The sequence below is a fragment of the Sturnira hondurensis genome, unplaced genomic scaffold (genome assembly GCF_014824575.4).
Source record: "Sturnira hondurensis isolate 20B ecotype Veracruz unplaced genomic scaffold, ASM1482457v3 Scaffold0008196, whole genome shotgun sequence".
NCBI classification, from domain to species: domain Eukaryota; kingdom Metazoa; phylum Chordata; class Mammalia; order Chiroptera; family Phyllostomidae; genus Sturnira; species Sturnira hondurensis.
Genome location: NW_028080827.1, coordinates 18,133,319 through 18,151,264, shown reverse-complemented (window position 1 = coordinate 18,151,264; position 17,946 = coordinate 18,133,319). Strand labels below are relative to the sequence as shown.

General features: G+C 38.3%; 1 protein-coding gene and 1 non-coding gene across 8 annotated transcripts in view; both read left to right on the top strand.

The window, feature by feature from the left end:
• Window positions 1-17,946, top strand: part of DPP8 (dipeptidyl peptidase 8) — a 61,563-nt gene that overhangs the window by 33,907 nt on the left and 9,710 nt on the right. For 5 of the 7 annotated variants that reach the window (XR_005067611.1, XM_037054145.1, XM_037054148.1 and 2 more), the window contains exons 12-17: window positions 26-185; window positions 5,071-5,150; window positions 8,586-8,738; window positions 9,016-9,151; window positions 11,418-11,563; window positions 16,923-17,069. Coding sequence is in view for 6 of the 7 variants with exons in the window: in XM_037054145.1 (XP_036910040.1) it covers window positions 26-185; window positions 5,071-5,150; window positions 8,586-8,738; window positions 9,016-9,151; window positions 11,418-11,563; window positions 16,923-17,069 (822 nt within the window). In the remaining variant the exon portion in view is untranslated. Of the gene's footprint in view, window positions 1-25; window positions 186-5,070; window positions 5,151-8,585; window positions 8,739-9,015; window positions 9,152-11,417; window positions 11,564-16,922; window positions 17,070-17,482; window positions 17,611-17,946 lie in introns of those variants that run through there. The other 2 variants (XM_037054151.1, XM_037054150.1) reach the window with 2 other exon arrangements.
• LOC118992660 (small nucleolar RNA SNORA38) lies at window positions 16,436-16,570 on the top strand. Its single transcript, XR_005067679.1, has one exon. It is a non-coding gene; the product is annotated as a small nucleolar RNA SNORA38 (small nucleolar RNA).

Below are 17,946 nucleotides of genomic sequence, written 5' to 3'. Positions count from 1 at the left end.
GTAAACTGAGCTATTCATTTTACAGATCCATGACATCTTTCATGTTTTTCCCCAAAGTCATGAAGATGAGATTGAATTTATTTTTGCCTCTGAATGCAAAACAGGTTTTCGTCATTTATATAAAATTACATCCATTTTAAAGGAGAGCAAATATAAACGATCCAGTGGTGGACTGCCTGCCCCAAGTAAGAAAAAGGTTTTATTTAAAAAAGAAAAAATGTTTAGGGGAGAAGGTGGGAGGTGCAGGGTAATGTATTGTCTCTTTCATGAACTTCATAAGCATCAGTACTGCTTCATTAAACCCAGTAGAAACTAAAATATAAATACGTACATGTGTAAAAATATAGAAGACAGGCATTTTGCTTTATTTTTTTAAATGTGTTCATTTTAATATTTGCAAACCCTATCTGGAAAATTGCATTCCAGGAGTTGAATTGGCATCCTCTCTACCATCTTGACTGTGGCCCATAGGACAAAGTTCTTGATAGATATATACTNAAAGGTTTTATTTAAAAAAGAAAAATGTTTAGGGGAGAAGGTGGGAGGTGCAGGGTAATGTATTGTCTCTTTCATGAACTTCATAAGCATCAGTACTGCTTCATTAAACCCAATAGAAACTAAAATATAAATACGTACATGTGTAAAAATATAGAAGACAGGCATTTTGCTTTATTTTTTTAAATGTGTTCATTTTAATATTTGCAAACCCTATCTGGAAAATTGCATTCCAGGAGTTGAATTGGCATCCTCTCTACCATCTTGACTGTGGCCCATAGGACAAAGTTCTTGATAGATATATACTAAAGGATTAATAGTAGATAATCTCTAGGTAGTGGGATTACTTGTTTTATTTCCGACTTTTGCCTTAACTATAATTTTTAATTTGCTTAAAGTGAGCCCATGTCATTCTTAAATTTAAAAATATTTTTTAAATACACAGTTACTTGATATTTTTACATATTAGATTTTTTATAGTTTCATCTACACTGAAGTTTATTTATAGTTACAGCACTTCATATTGGTATAATTACGTTGCCGGAAGTGAAATTAAATATTGTGTCAGCTGAAGTTACCCATCACTCGGTCTTTAAAAAGAGTGATGGTTTTCGTTCTGGGAAATGGAATACAGAGTGGATGTGTAAGCCTAGGAAAAATGAAATGGTGCATCGAATCCTTCTGTGTTTTTAAAAAATCGAGTTATAGTTTTCTACTTTAATAATAGTTTGTTTTGGAATGGTAGGCACTTTATGATGTTATGTTATATGCTTCGCTGTTCCTTGTAACTTAACAGACTGAACATAGCCATTTAGGAAAAAACTGTGGTAAAATATACATAACAGAATCTCCTCTTTTCCCCTGACTGGTGTTGCTCAGTTGGTTGGACATCATACTGCAAAGCAAAAGACCTCAGCTGCTTCGATTCCTGGTCAGGGCACATACCTGGGTTGCAGGTTTGGTCCCCTGTTGGGGGTGCGTGCAAGAGGCAACCAATTGATGTTTCTCTCCCTTTCTTTCTCCCTCCCTTCCCTTGTCTCTAAAAATAAATATTTTAAAAATTTTACTATTTTAACCATTTTTAGGTGTACAGTTTCATGGCATTAAAGTATTAATATTTTTATGCAACCTTCACCACTATCTATTCCTAGAACTTTTTTCATCTTCCAAAACTGAAACCAGCCAATAAATATGCAATTTAGTGAAAAATAAATCCTCATCCCTTCTTTCCCCTCAGCCCCTGGCAACCACTTTCTGTATCTGTGAATTTGACTATTCTAGATACCTCATTCAAGTGGAATCATACAGTATTTATCCTTTTATGATTGGCTTATTTTACTTAGCATAATGTTCTCAAGGTTCATTCATGTAGCATGTGTCAGAAAGTCTTTTCAAGGTTTAATAATATTCCACTGTGTGTATATACCACATTTTTCTTACCCAGTCATCTGTCCGTGGACACTTGGGTTGCTTCCTCCTTTTGGCTGCTGTAAACGATGCTGCTGTGAGCATGTGTGTAAACACATCGGTTTGAGACCCTGCTTTCCATTCTTTTGGGTACATACCCAAAAGGGAAATTGCTGGATCTTATGGTAATTGTATTTTTTAGATTTGTGAGGAACCATCATATTCTTTTCCATAGTGGCTGCACCATTTTCTATTCCTGTTAGCAGTGAACAAGTGTTCCCATTTCTCCACATCTTTGCCAACACTTGTTATTTTCTAGGGTTTTTTTTTTTTTTTTAATAGCTGCCATGATGGGTATAAAGTAGTATGTCATCGTGGTTTTGGCTTGCATTTCGCTAATGACTGGTGACATTGCATCATTTTATATGCTTATGGGCCATTTGAATATCTCTGGAGAAGTGTGGGTTGTTTGTTTTTTCAGTGTGGTCTTTTTTTAAAAAGGACAAAGGAATTTTCTTAAGGTTTTGTTTGTGTTTGTTTGTTTGTTTTTAGAGAGGGGAGGGAGAGAAACATCAATTACCCACCTCTTGCATGCCCCCAACCCAACACGAGGCCTCTGCAACCCAGGCATGTGCCCTGACCAGGAATTGAACCGGCAGCCTTCTAGTGTGCAGGTCGGTGCTCAATACACTGAGCCACACCAGCCAGCACTCAGCATGACCTTTTAAATATTGCTGTTTGGGAAACAGCTGTATCTAGGACTAGCATAGTAAATCCTACCTATGACTCCATTCCTTTCCTTAGCCTAATTATTTTATTTTTTTCTTTGTTAAAAAATATATTTTATTGATTATGCCATTACAGTTGTCCCATTCCCCCCTTCACTACCCTCCACCTTGCACACCCCTCCCCCACCATTCCCCCCTTTCATTCATGTCCATGTGTCACAAGCTCTTTAGATTCTGTATTTCCCATAGTATTCCTGCCCTCCTCCCTTGTCTATTTTCTACCTACTGTCTGTGGTACTTATTCTCTGTACCTTCTCCCCCCTCTCCTCCTCCCACTTCCCTGTTGCTAACCCTCCATGTGATCTCCATTTCTATGGTTCGGCTCCCCATCTAGTTGTCCTCTTAGTTTGCTTTTGTTTTAGGTGTGGTTGTTAATAACTGTGAGTTTGCTGTCCTTTCACTGTTCATATTTTTTATCTTCTTTTTCTTAGATAAGTGCCTTTAACATTTCATATAATAAGGGCTTGGTGATGATGAACTCCTTGAATTTGACCTTATCTGAGAAGCACTTTATCTGCCCTTCCATTCTAAATGAAAGCTTTGCTGGATAGAGTAATCTTGGCTGTAGGTCTTTAGATTTCACAACTTGGAATACTTCTTTCCAGCCCCTTCTTGCCTGTAAGGTCTCTTTTGAGAAATCCACTCACAGTCTGATGGGCACTCCTTTGCATAGCCTAATTATTTTAAAAACAGGCAAGATCTTATATGTCTAAGATGAGTTTCTTTCCTCAGAGCCTTGGTTTAACGTGGCCCTTAGTGTGAAACTGTGCTGCCAAACCTTCTGTTTTTCAGAAATGAACTCCATTTTTTGAGTTCTAAATAGTGTAGCAATAAAGACTGGTCGGAGAGCTGTGGATGGTAGTTAACTAGCTAAAAATACTTAGGGAACGACAATAAAAAGATGATAATTTAAAAGAAGAGCTGTTACTCAGTTCATATGCATCTTAGAACACCTAGCCACTGTTCCCTCTGTTTCCGGGCCCTTCTGTTTGTCTACCTCTTTTTTCTGGTTCCCTCCTTTTTTCTTAATCTGTCTTGCTCCAAGTCTTTCTCCTTTAATGTCCACTTTATTTTCCTCCTCCTTTCTCTTTTCTTCCTTAAGTGGCTATAATGTGAAAACAATTAGTACTTGTTTTATATATGTGTATATAAAATAATATTTGTTTTCTGGCCATCATATGTAAAGTACTAGGTTGAATTTTTGTGTCTAACTTGAGTGGTACTAGCTAAGACCCAGTACCTGCTCATCATCTTGGCCTTCCCGCAGCCATCACTTCTGCGGCTGGAGTTAGCAGTAGCTAGGCAGTGAGAAATAGTTTCCGTTTCTTAACCTGCTCCTCAAACCACTGAGAGAGCTTCGTCTACCAGGACAGAAGTTCGTAAAGGCGAGTGGGGCACGTTGGCATTTAATATGCTAATACCCAATTTGTTTTGGGCAAATGATGAACAATTTCATTAAAATTTTCCTCCTGTGGCTTTTAAAGTAGTTTGTTGCATTTCTAGAAAAATAATGCCTTGTTGACCTGTTAGATTGTGTTTGTCTAACCAAAGTCTTCGAATACAGGTGCTTTCAAGTTCTGGCTTTGCCGTGAGAATCTGTTTTGGTGTTTTCACTTTCTTTTTTTTTAAATTATCTTTATTATCTAATTTTTTATTTATCTTTAGAAGGGAAGGGAAGGAGAAAAGGAGAGAAACATCAATGTATGGTTGCCTCTCGTGAGCCCCATGTTGGGAACTGGCCTGCAACCCACGCATGTGCCCTGACTAGGAATTGAACCGCGATCTTTTGGTTCACAGGCCCGCGCTCAATCCACTGAGCTACACCAGCCAGGGCTCACTTTGTTTACATGGATCGTTCCATGGTTACTCCAGAGTATTGTGAAGACTCATAATTTGGAGGGTTTTTTTTTTAACTGTAGGCCTCTTTTTAAAAATTAAGGTGAAATTCTCATAACATTAAATTAACCATTTTAAAATTAACAGCCACATTTAGTATATTCAATGTTGTGCAACCACTGCCTCTAACTAGTTACAAAACATTTTCTTTTTTTTCTTTTTTATTTATTGGCTTTGGAGGGGTTGAAGAGAAAGAGAGAACAACATGGATTAGTCATTCCACCCATTGGGGCATTCACCAGGTGACCCCTGTGTGTGCCCTGGCCCAGGATCGGGCGCGCAACCTTGAAGTATTAGGGTGACACTCCGACTAACCCAGCTACCTGGCCAGGGCTGGTTTCAAAACATCTTCATTACCCCAGATATGACTCGACATTTTAAATGCACCTTTTTGGACAAAAAGAGTTCAGAATACTATTCTTTATTGTTTCATTTGCTTATAGTTTAGTATGAAGTGCTGAATTACAACTATATTTATCTTTAGGTGATTTCAAGTGTCCTATCAAAGAAGAAATAGCAGTTACCAGCGGTGAATGGGAAGTTCTTGGCCGGCATGGATCTAATGTATGTCCCTTTATTCTGCTGATGTTTGGTAAATGTCTGCTACTGAAAATCAGTAGTGTAACTCTGTATGACCCCAATGTTTTGAAAAATTAAGTTCAGGCCTAGAAGAACTCAAGTTGTCGGAAAAGAAGAATCTTAAATTACAAATCTCATTCATTTTATAGCCCTGGTATTAGATGTGGACAGGTTATTACAGATCACCATTTTCAAAGATACTATTGCTGCTTAATAAGGGAAGGAAAAGTCTAATAAAAATTGTAAATTAAGATATAGTGTGAAAATTCTTTTTTTTAATATTTATTTATCTTTAGAGGGGAAGGGAAGGAAAGAGGAAGAGAAACATCAATGTATGGTTGCTTCTCGTGCATCCCCTGCCGGGAACTGGCCCCTGCTGGGAACTGGCCTGCAACCCGGGCATGTGCCCTGACTGGGAATCGAACCGCGATGAAAATTATTTTTAATTCTCTTACAAACTACTTCTGTCATTTCTGCATTAGAAATTACATTACTACTTTTGAAGTCGTAATTCCCTTTCATTTGCCTGTTTATCTTATCTCACAAATTCAGTTTCATCCACCATCTGCAAAGAGTGATGTTATACAGAGAGCATAGATTGATAGGGAAAAGGAGGGAAGTCCACCCTCTCTTTCACTCTTAGCGTATAGGTTTCTGTGATTATTAAATGAATTGCAGTTTTTTTCTTTTGCCTTTCATAGTACTTTCGGTTTGTTTCACCCTTCAGTTAGGTGTCAGTTTTGTGAGCTCCCTAAGAACTCCATCCTTTGTATGTGTGATACATACAGTTAAGTTGTTGCGTGATACCAGGATTTAGTGAAGGCCTGTGATTTCCTCAAATAGATTTGGAGGTTTATTGAAGCATTGTATATACTGGTTACTAAGAAAAGTCTCTCATAGTCCCCAAGGTGACTAAGGAGGGAGAATGAAGATCCAGGTCCCAGGTTTGTTTTTGTTGGTAAAAACTGTAGAATATCGTAGGCAACCTTTAGGTTAATTTTCACTCAGATCTCAGATGGCCCTCTGGTTATATACCCTTTTTTTTCCTGTTTTCTGTTTAGGGACCTTGGATGTTATTGTCAACTGAGAAAAATCTTTTTTGTGGAATTCTAAGTTTTATTAACAAAAAATTATACTAATGTAAACTTCATGCAGTATAATGGTTGGGTAATACCTAAGGAACCGCCAAAGTTGTATTTACATTGACCTGAACTTTATTTGGTCAACTTAAATGTCTTTCTACTACTTACCATTATGTGCATCAACTTTCTTCTTTGTTTATGTCACGGTTATTTATGTGATGTGTTTGTCTCTTTCTTTTCTATTTTTGCTTTATATTTTTAAAAGATTTTATTTAGCCCTGGCAGGTGTAGCTTAGTGGATTGAGTGGGTCTGTGAACCAAAGGATCACGGTTCAATTCCCAATCAGGGCACATGCCTGGGTTGCGGGCCAGTTCCCAGCAGGGGACACACAAGAGGGGCAACCATACATTGATATTTCTCTCCCTTTTCTCCTTCCCCTTCCCCTCTCTCTAAAAATAAATCAAATCTTTTTTTAAAAAGATTTGATTTATTTATCTTTAGAGAGAGGGGAAGGGAAGAGGAGAGAAATATCATTCTGTGGTTGCCTCTCACGTACCCCCTACTGGGAACCTGGCCAGCAACTCAGGCATGTGCCCTGGCTGGGAATGGAACTGGCGACCCTTTGGTTCGCAGGCTGGTGCTCAATCCATTGAGCTACACCAGCCAGGGCCGCTTTTTGTTTTTGTTGTTACTTTTTTCTCTCTACTTTTGCCAGTGTCCTTATTCCCACCCAAAGATTTTTAATGGCTATAATTGAGTAAGAATTTGAGACTGGTAAAGCTTGTGTGCCCCTTAATTGTTCACAGTGGTTCTCAGAGTGTGGTCCCTGGACCAGGAGCAGCACATCAGCAACACCTGGGAGCTTTTTAGGAATGCAGATTCTTGGGGCCCACCCCAGACCTCCTAAACCAAAATGTCTCTGATAGTGGGACTCAGCAAGCTGTTTAATAACCCCTCTGGTGGTTTTAATGCTTCTGTTGAATACAGTGAGGGGGTGAGGAATTAACCAGTTATTTTTTCAATTTTGAAAGGCCTCCCAACTGCTAGGACAAGAGTAGAACCAGTCCCTACTTTTTGCACAGATTAACACATACCTTTGAAACTTCATGAATATTTGTTCTTCCTTTTCCTATCACTTGTATCCTTTCTGTATATCTCAATTGTGTTTATTGAAGAAGCTTCCTGGAGAAAATGTGACATTTAAAAATACTTGCTTTTAGAAAAATATCTGTGTTTTCTTTGGTTTGTAAAAAAATTTTTTGAATTTTATTAAACTTGTTTGAGTAGGCTGGTGAAAGACTTTTAAAAGAGCCCTGGCTGCTGTGGCTCAGTGGTTGAGTGCTGGTCTGTGAATCAAAAGGTCGCCAGTTCAATTCCCAGTCAGGGCACATGCCTGAGATGTGGGCCGGGTCCCCAGTAGGGGGCATGCAGGAGACAACCACACATTGATATTTCTTTCCCTCTATTTCTCCCTCCGTGCCCCTCTTAAAAAATAAATAAATAAATAAAATCTTTAAAAAAAATTTTTTTAAAGAAACAGTAGAAGGCATCTATTTAGAATCTCGTGATTAGGAAAAAATATTAAGTGAATTTGTGAATTTACTGCAGTTTTTTTGAGTTCTGAATGAAGACTTAAAAGGTGTTATTGATACTTGTTTATAAACTATAACAATATTGAAACTGTGATTGAGTTCAACATTCCCCAACCCAACAGATAAAACGTTTCTGCAAATCTGTACAAAAGACTAAAAAATACTGTCTAAGATAATATTGCACTGAGAAATATGTAGGATGCTAAAGTTAGACTGTTAAGTGTGCTTGAATGGTTGACCTAAGCTGAAATATGACAGGGGTTTTTTTTCTGTAGAGGGTTGTCATTTTAATGGAATACTTGTATTTTAAGAAAAGTACACATTCTGACCATATAGGAAATTCTACCAATAGTGTGTGACTCTTATGTCCTTTTTTCTTCTAGGTAAATTTTGTTCTTAACGACAAGTCATAAACAAACTGACAAGTTTATTAACATTTGTGGAAAGTTTTTTAAAGTTTTTTATTTTATAGAGAGGAGAGGAGGGGGAGAAAGAGAAGGAGAGAAACATCAGTGTGTAGTTGCCTCTAATGTGGCCTGACTGGGAATCGAACCTGTGACCCCTTGGTTCACAGCCCTAGCTCAATCCACTGAGCTACACCAGTGAGGGCTAGAAAATTTTTTTTAAAGAGGCACAAATGAAAGGGTGGCTCAAATGATTCCGAACAAAATTGGGGATCGTTGGTTAAGTTACTGACCTTGCCAAGGTCATGCGAGCACTGATTTTTATCTTGTCCTTTTGGCAGATCCAGGTTGATGAAGTCAGAAAGCTGGTATATTTTGAAGGCACCAAAGATTCTCCTTTAGAACATCACCTGTATGTGGTCAGCTATGTAAATCCTGGAGAAGTGACAAGGCTAACCGACCGTGGCTATTCCCACTCTTGCTGCATCAGCCAGGTATTAAGTCCTTGTTTGAAAAGGCTTTCCTGTCATATGAAAAAACCTTTACTTATGTAATACTCCTTTGCAGTAATATGAAAATTGGCAAAATTGGCCTGCAGAAGTTTGATTCTTTTAGGAAAAACTTTGAAAAGTTTAGCCTTTACTTCAGCATTGTGTATGTACATAAATGGCCAGACTCTTATACTTCTTCTATAGCATCAGTGCAGATGTAGTAGCAGATAACCTTTGTTAGTTTTCCTGTGAAAAAAGTAACTGTTTCTCCTTTCTTTAGCATTGTGACTTCTTTATAAGTAAGTACAGTAACCAGAAGAATCCACATTCTGTGACCCTTTATAAGCTGTCAAGTCCTGAAGATGACCCAACTTGCAAAACAAAGGAATTTTGGGCCACCATTTTGGACTCAGCAGGTACTCATTTCTCTAAACCCGATCTTAAGTCATTCATACGTTAGTGCTCTAAAGCCTGTGTGTGTGTTCACATTTCCTGGGCAGAGTCTTCCTGTCTCTGTCCCATGTCTGTCTGCACCACTGCCTGTTCCTGAGTTGCTGGGTTTCTGATTGAGCCCACCCCTCCTAGTCAATCAACTACCAAGCAACATGGGTGTTGTTTTTATTTTTATTTCTATTTTTTATGTTAGGAACCTCAGCCAGGCTGGGTACCCCTTTTCAATTGATTGATTGATTTAGAGGCAAGGGGAGGGAGAAAGAGAAAGAGAGAAACATTGATCGATTGCCTCTTTATGTGCCCTGACTGAGGACCAAACCCAAAACCTCGGCCTGTGCCCTGACCAGGAATCGAACCAGTGACCTTTGCCTTGCGGGATGCTCCCCAACCAGTTGAGCCACACTGGCTAGGGCTGGAAGGCCTTTTTGAAAGAAGGATTAAAATAGGCCCTGGCTGGTGTGGCTCAGTGGATTGAGCACGGGCCTGTGAAGCAAAAGTTCGCTGGTTCAATTCCCAGTCAGGGCTGGATTGCAGGCCAAGTTCCCAGTAGGGGACACATGAGAGACAACCACGCATAAACTAGAGTACTTTTATTACCTTTTATTACCAGTTAAGGCAGCTGTTATACTACTATTTAGCGCTCCCTCTCTTTCTCTTTCCCGTCCCCTCTCTCTAAAGATAAATAAATAAATAAAATATTTTTTTAAAAAACAAATAAAATAGTATATCAGTCAGGAAGCCATTTATTCACACTTTGGGATGATTTCCCAGATCAACAAGTGACCTTGAGGATAATGTGCCCTGAACTAGTCATATTCATTGAGCAGTGAAGCTGCATCTTTAGGTAATAACCAGCTGGCAGCTTCCCTAAACTTTTAAAACACTTACAGTGGCCATCTTTATTAAAGATATAACACTTGTTCTGTATGGGAATGAAGAATACTGTGAATTATTTATTTTTAAAATGCTTAAATTGTTATTTAGTTTAGCTAGAGGGGAAGGGAAGGAGAAGGAAGGGGAGAGAAAATATCAACGTGTGGTTGCCTCTGATGTGCCCCCTACTGGGGACCTTACCTGGCCCATAGCCCAGGAATGTGCTGTGACTGGGAATCGAACCAGCAACCCTTTGATTTACAGGCCGAGCACTCAATCCACTGAGCCACACCAGCCAGGGAAAAATGCTTAATCTCTTAAACATAAAATATGGACTGATTTTGTGTATCTTTTAAGCCACTATATCCCCAATTTTTTTTCTGTTAGGTATTTTATGCATTAATATTTGCAAGGGATTAAGAATTAGTATAAATTGTTCTAACAGGAGCAAGTAGAATTTGTAATGTGGTGATGGTTTCTGCTTAAACAGTAACCTCATCCAATATACACAGACTTAGAAATAGGTCTGTATAGCTTTGGTAAACCAAAGTCACAAACAAAGACTGTTCGTGACTTTATTTTTATACACACGTGTGTGTGTGTTTGTGTGTATTTTAATCTTTGCCTAAGGATAAATTTATTGGTTTTAGAGAGAGAGGATAGGGGAGAGAGAGAGGAGGAGGGAAAGAAACATCAGCACTCCATCCAGCTGAGCCACCTGGCTAGGGCGATGACTTTTCTTTTTTTCTGGCTTCTGGTTAAACTTATTCTTCAATAATCAGAAACAGATTTTATTGAGCACCTGCCTTGAGCAACTAACTTAAATTGACTGAGTTAAATTTGTGCTTCCAGTTCTAATCAATAAGTTACACTGAACCAAGCACAAAGTATTTGTATAGTACTGCACGTAGGCACCAAGGATTATTCAGAATCTGTGTTTAATTCTGAAATAGATAACCTAATAGATTTTCTTTTTAAAATACATGCCCTGGCTGGTATAGCTCAGTGGATTGAGCACAGGCCTGTGAAACAAAGGGTTGCCAGTTCAATTCCCAGTCAGGACAGATGCCTAGGTTGCAGGCCAGGTCCCCAGTAGGGAACACATGAGAGGCAACCACACATTGATATTTCTCTCCCACTCTTTCTCCTTCCCTTCCCCTCTCTCTAAAGAATAAAAAATCTCTATCTTTAAAAAAAATACAAATGTTGTTGCTTAATTTTTTGCCTGTCACCTGAAGGGAAGATGGTCAGGTATTTGTGTGTGAGGTCGATTGTAGATTTACCTTTTCCTTGCTCAGATTGTAGAGCTCCCAGTAATAGCTCCTCTTACACACTCTGAATGTTACTTCCTTGCAGGTCCTCTTCCTGACTATACCCCTCCAGAAATTTTCTCTTTTGAAAGTACTACTGGATTTACATTGTATGGGATGCTTTACAAACCTCATGATCTACAGCCTGGAAAGAAATACCCCACTGTGCTGTTCATATATGGTGGTCCCCAGGTGGGTACATTTTATTATGCATATACATACACACACATTCATATATGTATATACAATTTTTCAGGTTATTTATTTTTTTGAATGGCTAGTCAGTTGTTTAAGATTTGAGCCTCGTTGAGCCTCTGCTGTTACTGACTCTAGCTTGTGTTCTAATTGTCCAGTTGAGGAAGCTGGGTTTGTCAGATATCTAATTTGTAAGTCATTGTCAGTTTCTTAGTTTATAACAAGGACTGTAACTGTCATGGGGAAGGGAACATGCTGTTTTCTATATATAGAAACTTGTTTGGGAAATGAAATTAAGTAAATTTCTTGGTAAATAAAAAGGAACTGAATAGCTGTTTTTAGAAAGCTGTGGTAACTTGATGAATTCTGTCCTCTTCATTCTAAGGCTCTATCTCTTAAACTAGAGTACTTTTATTACCTAGCTAAGGCAACTATTATACTACTGTTTAGCACTGCAAGAAATTTAACCTTGATTTTCTTTTTCCTTTATTAAAATAATAGCATGTGGCCCTGGCTGGCATAGCTCAGTGGTTTGAGCGTGGGCCTGCGAACCACACAATTCCGGTTCGATTCCCAGTCAGGGCACATGCCCGGGTTGCAGGCCAGTTCCCAGCAGGGGACTCACGAGAGGCAACCATACATTGATATTTCTCTCTTTCCCTTCCCCTCTAAAGATAAAGAAATAAAATATTTTTGATAAATAGATAAATAGATAAAATAATAGCATGTGAGTATTAAGCAAGTTCTATTGTCTATCAGAGTAAAGTATTTGGAGTAGGTGAGTATGTTAATTGAAAATTATTTTAAATCATTATTATTGATTACATATCTTACATTGAGCCATTGAAGAAATTAGAATATAATTGCACTGTTTTTACACTGTTAACTCTTGGGCTCAGTAAAAATCCTTTATAGTTCTATCCTGTTATTTAGTATCTGAAAATATATCTAGATTCTAAACCATGCAAAAAATGGAAGTAAAATAACTACATAAGCCATGAAATTGCAGCAGTAAGCTATTTAATATATTAAGTTAAATCACTTTGCCATCATTAAGTATGTTTTACAAACCAACATGATTTGTATTATAGTTATCTACACATAAAAATCATGAAAAAGTTAACTTAGACTTCCGTTAAAAACTTGAGGCCAAATCTTTGTTACCTTAAAAAAAAGCTTAATACAAAGAAATTCAAAAGAAAATTACAGAACACTCTCAGAAGCTTTATATGTTTTGTTATATCATTTTGATATTAAGGCTAAGTAAGAAGGGTATTTTTCCTTTCCAGTGAAGAAATGATACATGAAATATGTGAAAAACATACTATAAAAACTATCTGGTTATCTAGACTTTTAAGACTAAGAGACACCTTATATTAGTAATTAAGTTTAAAAGTCTAAGTCAAATGAAAAGATACACAACATCACTAGTCATTAGGGAAATGCAAATCAAAACCACAGTGAGATACCACATCATACCTATTTAGAGAGCTATTTTCAGAAAAAAGGGGGAGAGCAAAAGTTGGCAAGGGTGTGGTGAAATTAGAACTCCTCTATGGAAAACAATATGGCTATTGCTTGAAAGTTAAACAGAACTACAGCCTGACCCAGCAGTTTATTTCTGGGTGTGTATGTAAAGCAGAGGCTTGAACAGACACTGGTACTTCAGTGGTCACTGCAGTATTAGTCACAGTAGCCAGAAGCTAGAAGCAAATCAGGTGCCCACTGACAGGTGAATGGGTGAACAAAACGTGGTATATAATGAAATATTATATAGCCTTAAAAGGGGGGAATATAACATACGTGACCTTGAAGACATTGTACTGAGTGAAATAAGCCAAGACAGAAAAGGACAAATATTGTATTATTCCACTTGTGAGAGGTACTTAAAATAAGCAAATTCTTAGAAATAGAAAGTAGACTAGGTGTTGCCAGGGGCTGTGGGAGAAATAGGAGATTACTATTTAATAGATATGAAGTTTCTGTTTGGGATGACAAAAAAAATTCTGGAAATGTATAGCAGCGATGATTGCACAACAGTGTGAATGTACTTAATGCCCCTGGACTGTACACTTAAAAGGGTTGAAATGAGCAATTTTATGTCATGTATGTTTTACCATAATGAAAAAATCTTAGTCACTGCAATGAAATCAAAATTGTTTAGTTGTTTAGAATGCTTGATGAATATAACTGTACTTGTAGAAACAGTTCCTTTTTCAAAGTGTTTTCTGGAAACATTCGAATTTGGCAAGGCCTTGGGAGAACCTGGCATGCGGTTGGCAGGGAGATGTCCCCGGGAGACTTGGCAGGTAGAGTGCCTCTGGCACTGCACCCACGGGGAGAGCAGAGCATTCGTCCTCTGGTTGGATGGCTCCATGTGAGATGGTTGTGAAGAGGCTCCTTGACATGAGCCAAGTCTTTCTGACGGCTTTGTGAAGTTTGATGAAATGATAGGAGTGTTCCATGTTCTTTCTTGGTGTATATTCAGGTCAAAATGCCACAGCTTGTAACATGAGTTGAATTACTTTGTCACTAAATACAACCATGTCTGTAGTAGAACAAAGGTAAAATCTAAAGTAAAGCAAAAAATATTTCCCATTAAGGTCATCAAGACTTGGTTCTTTACCTTCTTCATTGGTAATAGCACTATGTTTAAAAATGTCTATTTAGCTCTGGCTGGTGTAGCTCAGCAGATTGAGCGCTGCCCTGTGAACCAAAAGGTTGCCAATTCGATTCCCAGTCAGGGCACATGCCTGGGTTGCGGGCCAGGTAAGGTCCCCAGTAGGGGAAGTGTGGGAGGCAGCCACACATTGGTGTTTCTCTCCCTCTCTTTTTCCTTCTCTTTCCTGCTCTCTAAAAATAAATAAATGAAATCTATTTAAAAAATGTCTGTTTAACAAGCACTTTTGATGCTTCCTATGTGCCAGACACTTTCTGCAAATGTAAATGCACGAAAGAGCAGACTAGGTGATAGCAGAACACAGGTTTTGATGAGTTGATTCTGAAGGCACTCGTGAATTCTCAGTGTCAAAGGGCATGATGTTTAAGCACCTCCTTCCAGAAGTAGCAGAGGCCTCTAGACTGCAAAGGCAGAAACACTGGCTCTGGGGGAAATTTTTTTACCAGGCATTTGGGCCGTCTTTATATGATTATAGGCAAAGAAATTAGGTAGTTTTCTTTAAATCTTCATAGTTGTGTTCCATACATAGTGCTTCTTATTTCGGCTTCCTGAGAGAGGGAGAGAATAAACAGAAAAGAAAAACCTCTGCCCATCAGACCTCTTTCCTACTGGTAGGAAGGAAAAACATCATTCTTCTATCTCAGTTTCGAAGAAGTTATTGAGTTCCCATTATGCACAAAGTACTATTCTCACAAGTCAGACTAATGTTCTACCCTTACAGAGCTTAATTCAGAAAATAGTAAGTAGAGAAAAAAATAAAATTCATAAATGGAAGTGCCATGAATAATTGTTCAAAAGTAGGATGGCAAAGTGACTAAGGTGGGAGTTCGGATACAGGAAAGGTCTCTGCAGAGGATGAGCAGGAATGAGTCACATTGAAGATCTGAGGGGACAGTGTTCCAGACAGAGGGAATAGTAAGCTTCAAGGTCAAGGTCCTTGGGTTAGAATCAATAGTTGATAATACAGTTAGAGGACAGTGTGTAAGGAAGGAGTGTGTAAGGAAGGAAATAGTGTGAGATGAGGTTAGAGAAATTGCCAAAGGTCAGATAATATAGGGTCTCAAAAGACAGTGGTGAGGAGTATAGCTCTAAACTCCTTACCAGTGGCAGGAGCTAAGCTACAAAATCGTAACTGATTTACACTTTTAAAACATTGCTCTGCTGCCTTGCGAACACTGTAGGTCCTATAGTATAGGAGAACAAGAATAGGAACAGGACGACCAGTGATACTAACATGCAAATGTCAAAGAGAGAAGGTTCTCTGCCCTTTTCCCCAAATCTAGTCCAATAAATGCTCAGAAGCTATTGAGTAAAGACAGTATGGGTTCTTACTAATTTATTTATTTAATTTTTTATTGATTGATTTTTTTATTGGGAGAGAGATAGAGAAACATCAATTTGTTGTTCCACTTATTTATGCATTATTGGTTGATTCTTGAATGTGCCCTGACCAGGGATCACACCCACAACCTTAGCGATGCTCTGACCATCTGAGCTACCCAGCCAGGGCCAGTGTTGATTCCTGTTAACTACTGGCTGGCTTGGTTTTTCCATTGGTTTCAGTCAGAGAAAATTTCTTTCTCACTTGAAAGAATGTTTATTTTGTTGTTATTTAATATCTGTCTTAGTGTTCACTAACCCTTGAACTTCTGTAACTCTTTGCCCACTTATTAAAGTCCTCTTTTCACTAGATTGTTTATTTCTGGTGAAACACTAAACTACATTTAATTTCCCAGTCACTTTGAAGGACAGTTTGTAGGGAGATAAAGGTATTTAAGAATTATTCTACCTTTTGCACTGATTTGCGTAACAGGAAAAAAGAAGCTGGACTGGTTACGGTGTTTTTATTTAAAGTGGTGTTTTATTTTATTAAAATACTAAGTTTTCCTTCTACTGGTCAGAGATAGTCCCAGAAGAGATGCATAGGGAAGAAAAGCGATCTGGTTATTCTTGTCTGAATCATTTGAATGACACAGTTCCTCAGGGCAGAAGTGATCATTCTACTAACTTTTTCTGTGGGATAGATTAAATCTCTTGTATGTAATTAATATGTAGGTTATAGTTTTAAAGGCATTAGTTCAGTAATTGCCCTGAATTAAGTGTGAACTTAAGAAAGAAAAGGGCAATAAATGGTAATGGAAAAATACAATAAAAACAAAACTAAAAAAACTTAATAAAGAAAAGAAGCACGCTCCCACAGAGGGGAGGGAGTCAGTGGTTCCCTGCGTTTGGACATGCCAGAACCGGAGGCAAAGGAGTGCACACGTGGAGAAATCGGGAGTCTGCTTGCTCCCTGCAGGCTCGACATCAGCCATCCTACATAGAGTAATACAGAAGAAGCAGCAGCACCATAAACATGAAAAAATTTGTTAATTTAAAAATAAATTGGGGGTGTGGTTACATGGGCATAAAGTCTCAGTTATGCAAGATGAATAAGTTCTAGAAATCTGTACAACATTGTCCTGTGATTAATAATAACATTGTATACTTAAATTTTTGTTAAGAGGGTCTATCTCATGTTAAGTGTTTTTGCCCACAAGATCAGAGAAATGTCCTTTCAAAGGCAAAAATGATATTAAAAATTTAAGCTTTCTACTTTTTGCAGTGTCCTGCCTCTCTTATGCTTTTGTATGCTTCCATAAAATAAATTTCACTGAAGTTGTATTTCTTCCTCAGGTGCAGCTGGTGAATAACCGGTTTAAAGGAGTCAAGTATTTCCGCTTGAACACTTTAGCCTCTCTGGGTTACGTGGTTGTAGTGATAGACAACAGGGGATCCTGTCACCGAGGGCTTAAATTCGAAGGCGCCTTTAAATATAAAATGGTGTGTGAACATACAGTCATTCTTCTTTTAAAGACACGTTTTCTGGTGCATTGTTTGGGGTGAAATCCCAGAGAGAGAGTCAGAGGAAGGGGCTCTGAGTGAATGAGAGAGAGAGGGAGTGTGTGAGTGTGTGAGAGAGTTTGAGGGTGGGAGGGAAGATGCAACTTAATATTCACAAGGCTAGCTCATGTTTACTTACATGTAACTTTGGGGAGCTGAGACAGAACCACTTTTATGTAGAAATAGCCTCTCTTTGCTTTTCATACATCCAGCTTAGCCGGATGGCAGCACCGTTAAGCTTTCAGCATCCTGTACACTATTGAGAGGAATAATTGAGGTTTGTTCTGTCCTCTGTGAAGAGAGAAACCAACTGGTTAGTGCCTTCCTTGTGACAAGCCTCTTTCTCTCTACAGGAAGCTTTAAATGCTACCTTTTAGAGATGTCCCATGTCCTTTCTGCTGCTTTGGGAAATGATGAGAATCCGATGTTCCTTTTGCACAGTAAGGCAGTTACTGTGTTTGCCAGTGTATTGGACATGCTGAGTAAGACATGGGGATTTTCTCCCACAGCCAGTTCTTTGACCTTATGTTGTATTCTCATGTAAGTTTTTTTTTTGTTTTTATTTTTGTTTTCACTCAGTGAAGAGAGATTGTGTGCACTGGCAGGCCTAGTAATACAGACAGGGTGGTGGTGGTAGGAATTAATACTTAATAGGACTTTAAAGAAACAGTATGTTTAGTTCCTAGAGATAGACTGTGGGGAGATAGGAGGATAAGGCCTCGTGAGTGATTCCTTCTACTATACTGCATTACATTTTAAAAAGGAGAAATAAAATTAGTCACCCACTTAAGGGGGCTAATTTTTCATCTTCGGGTAT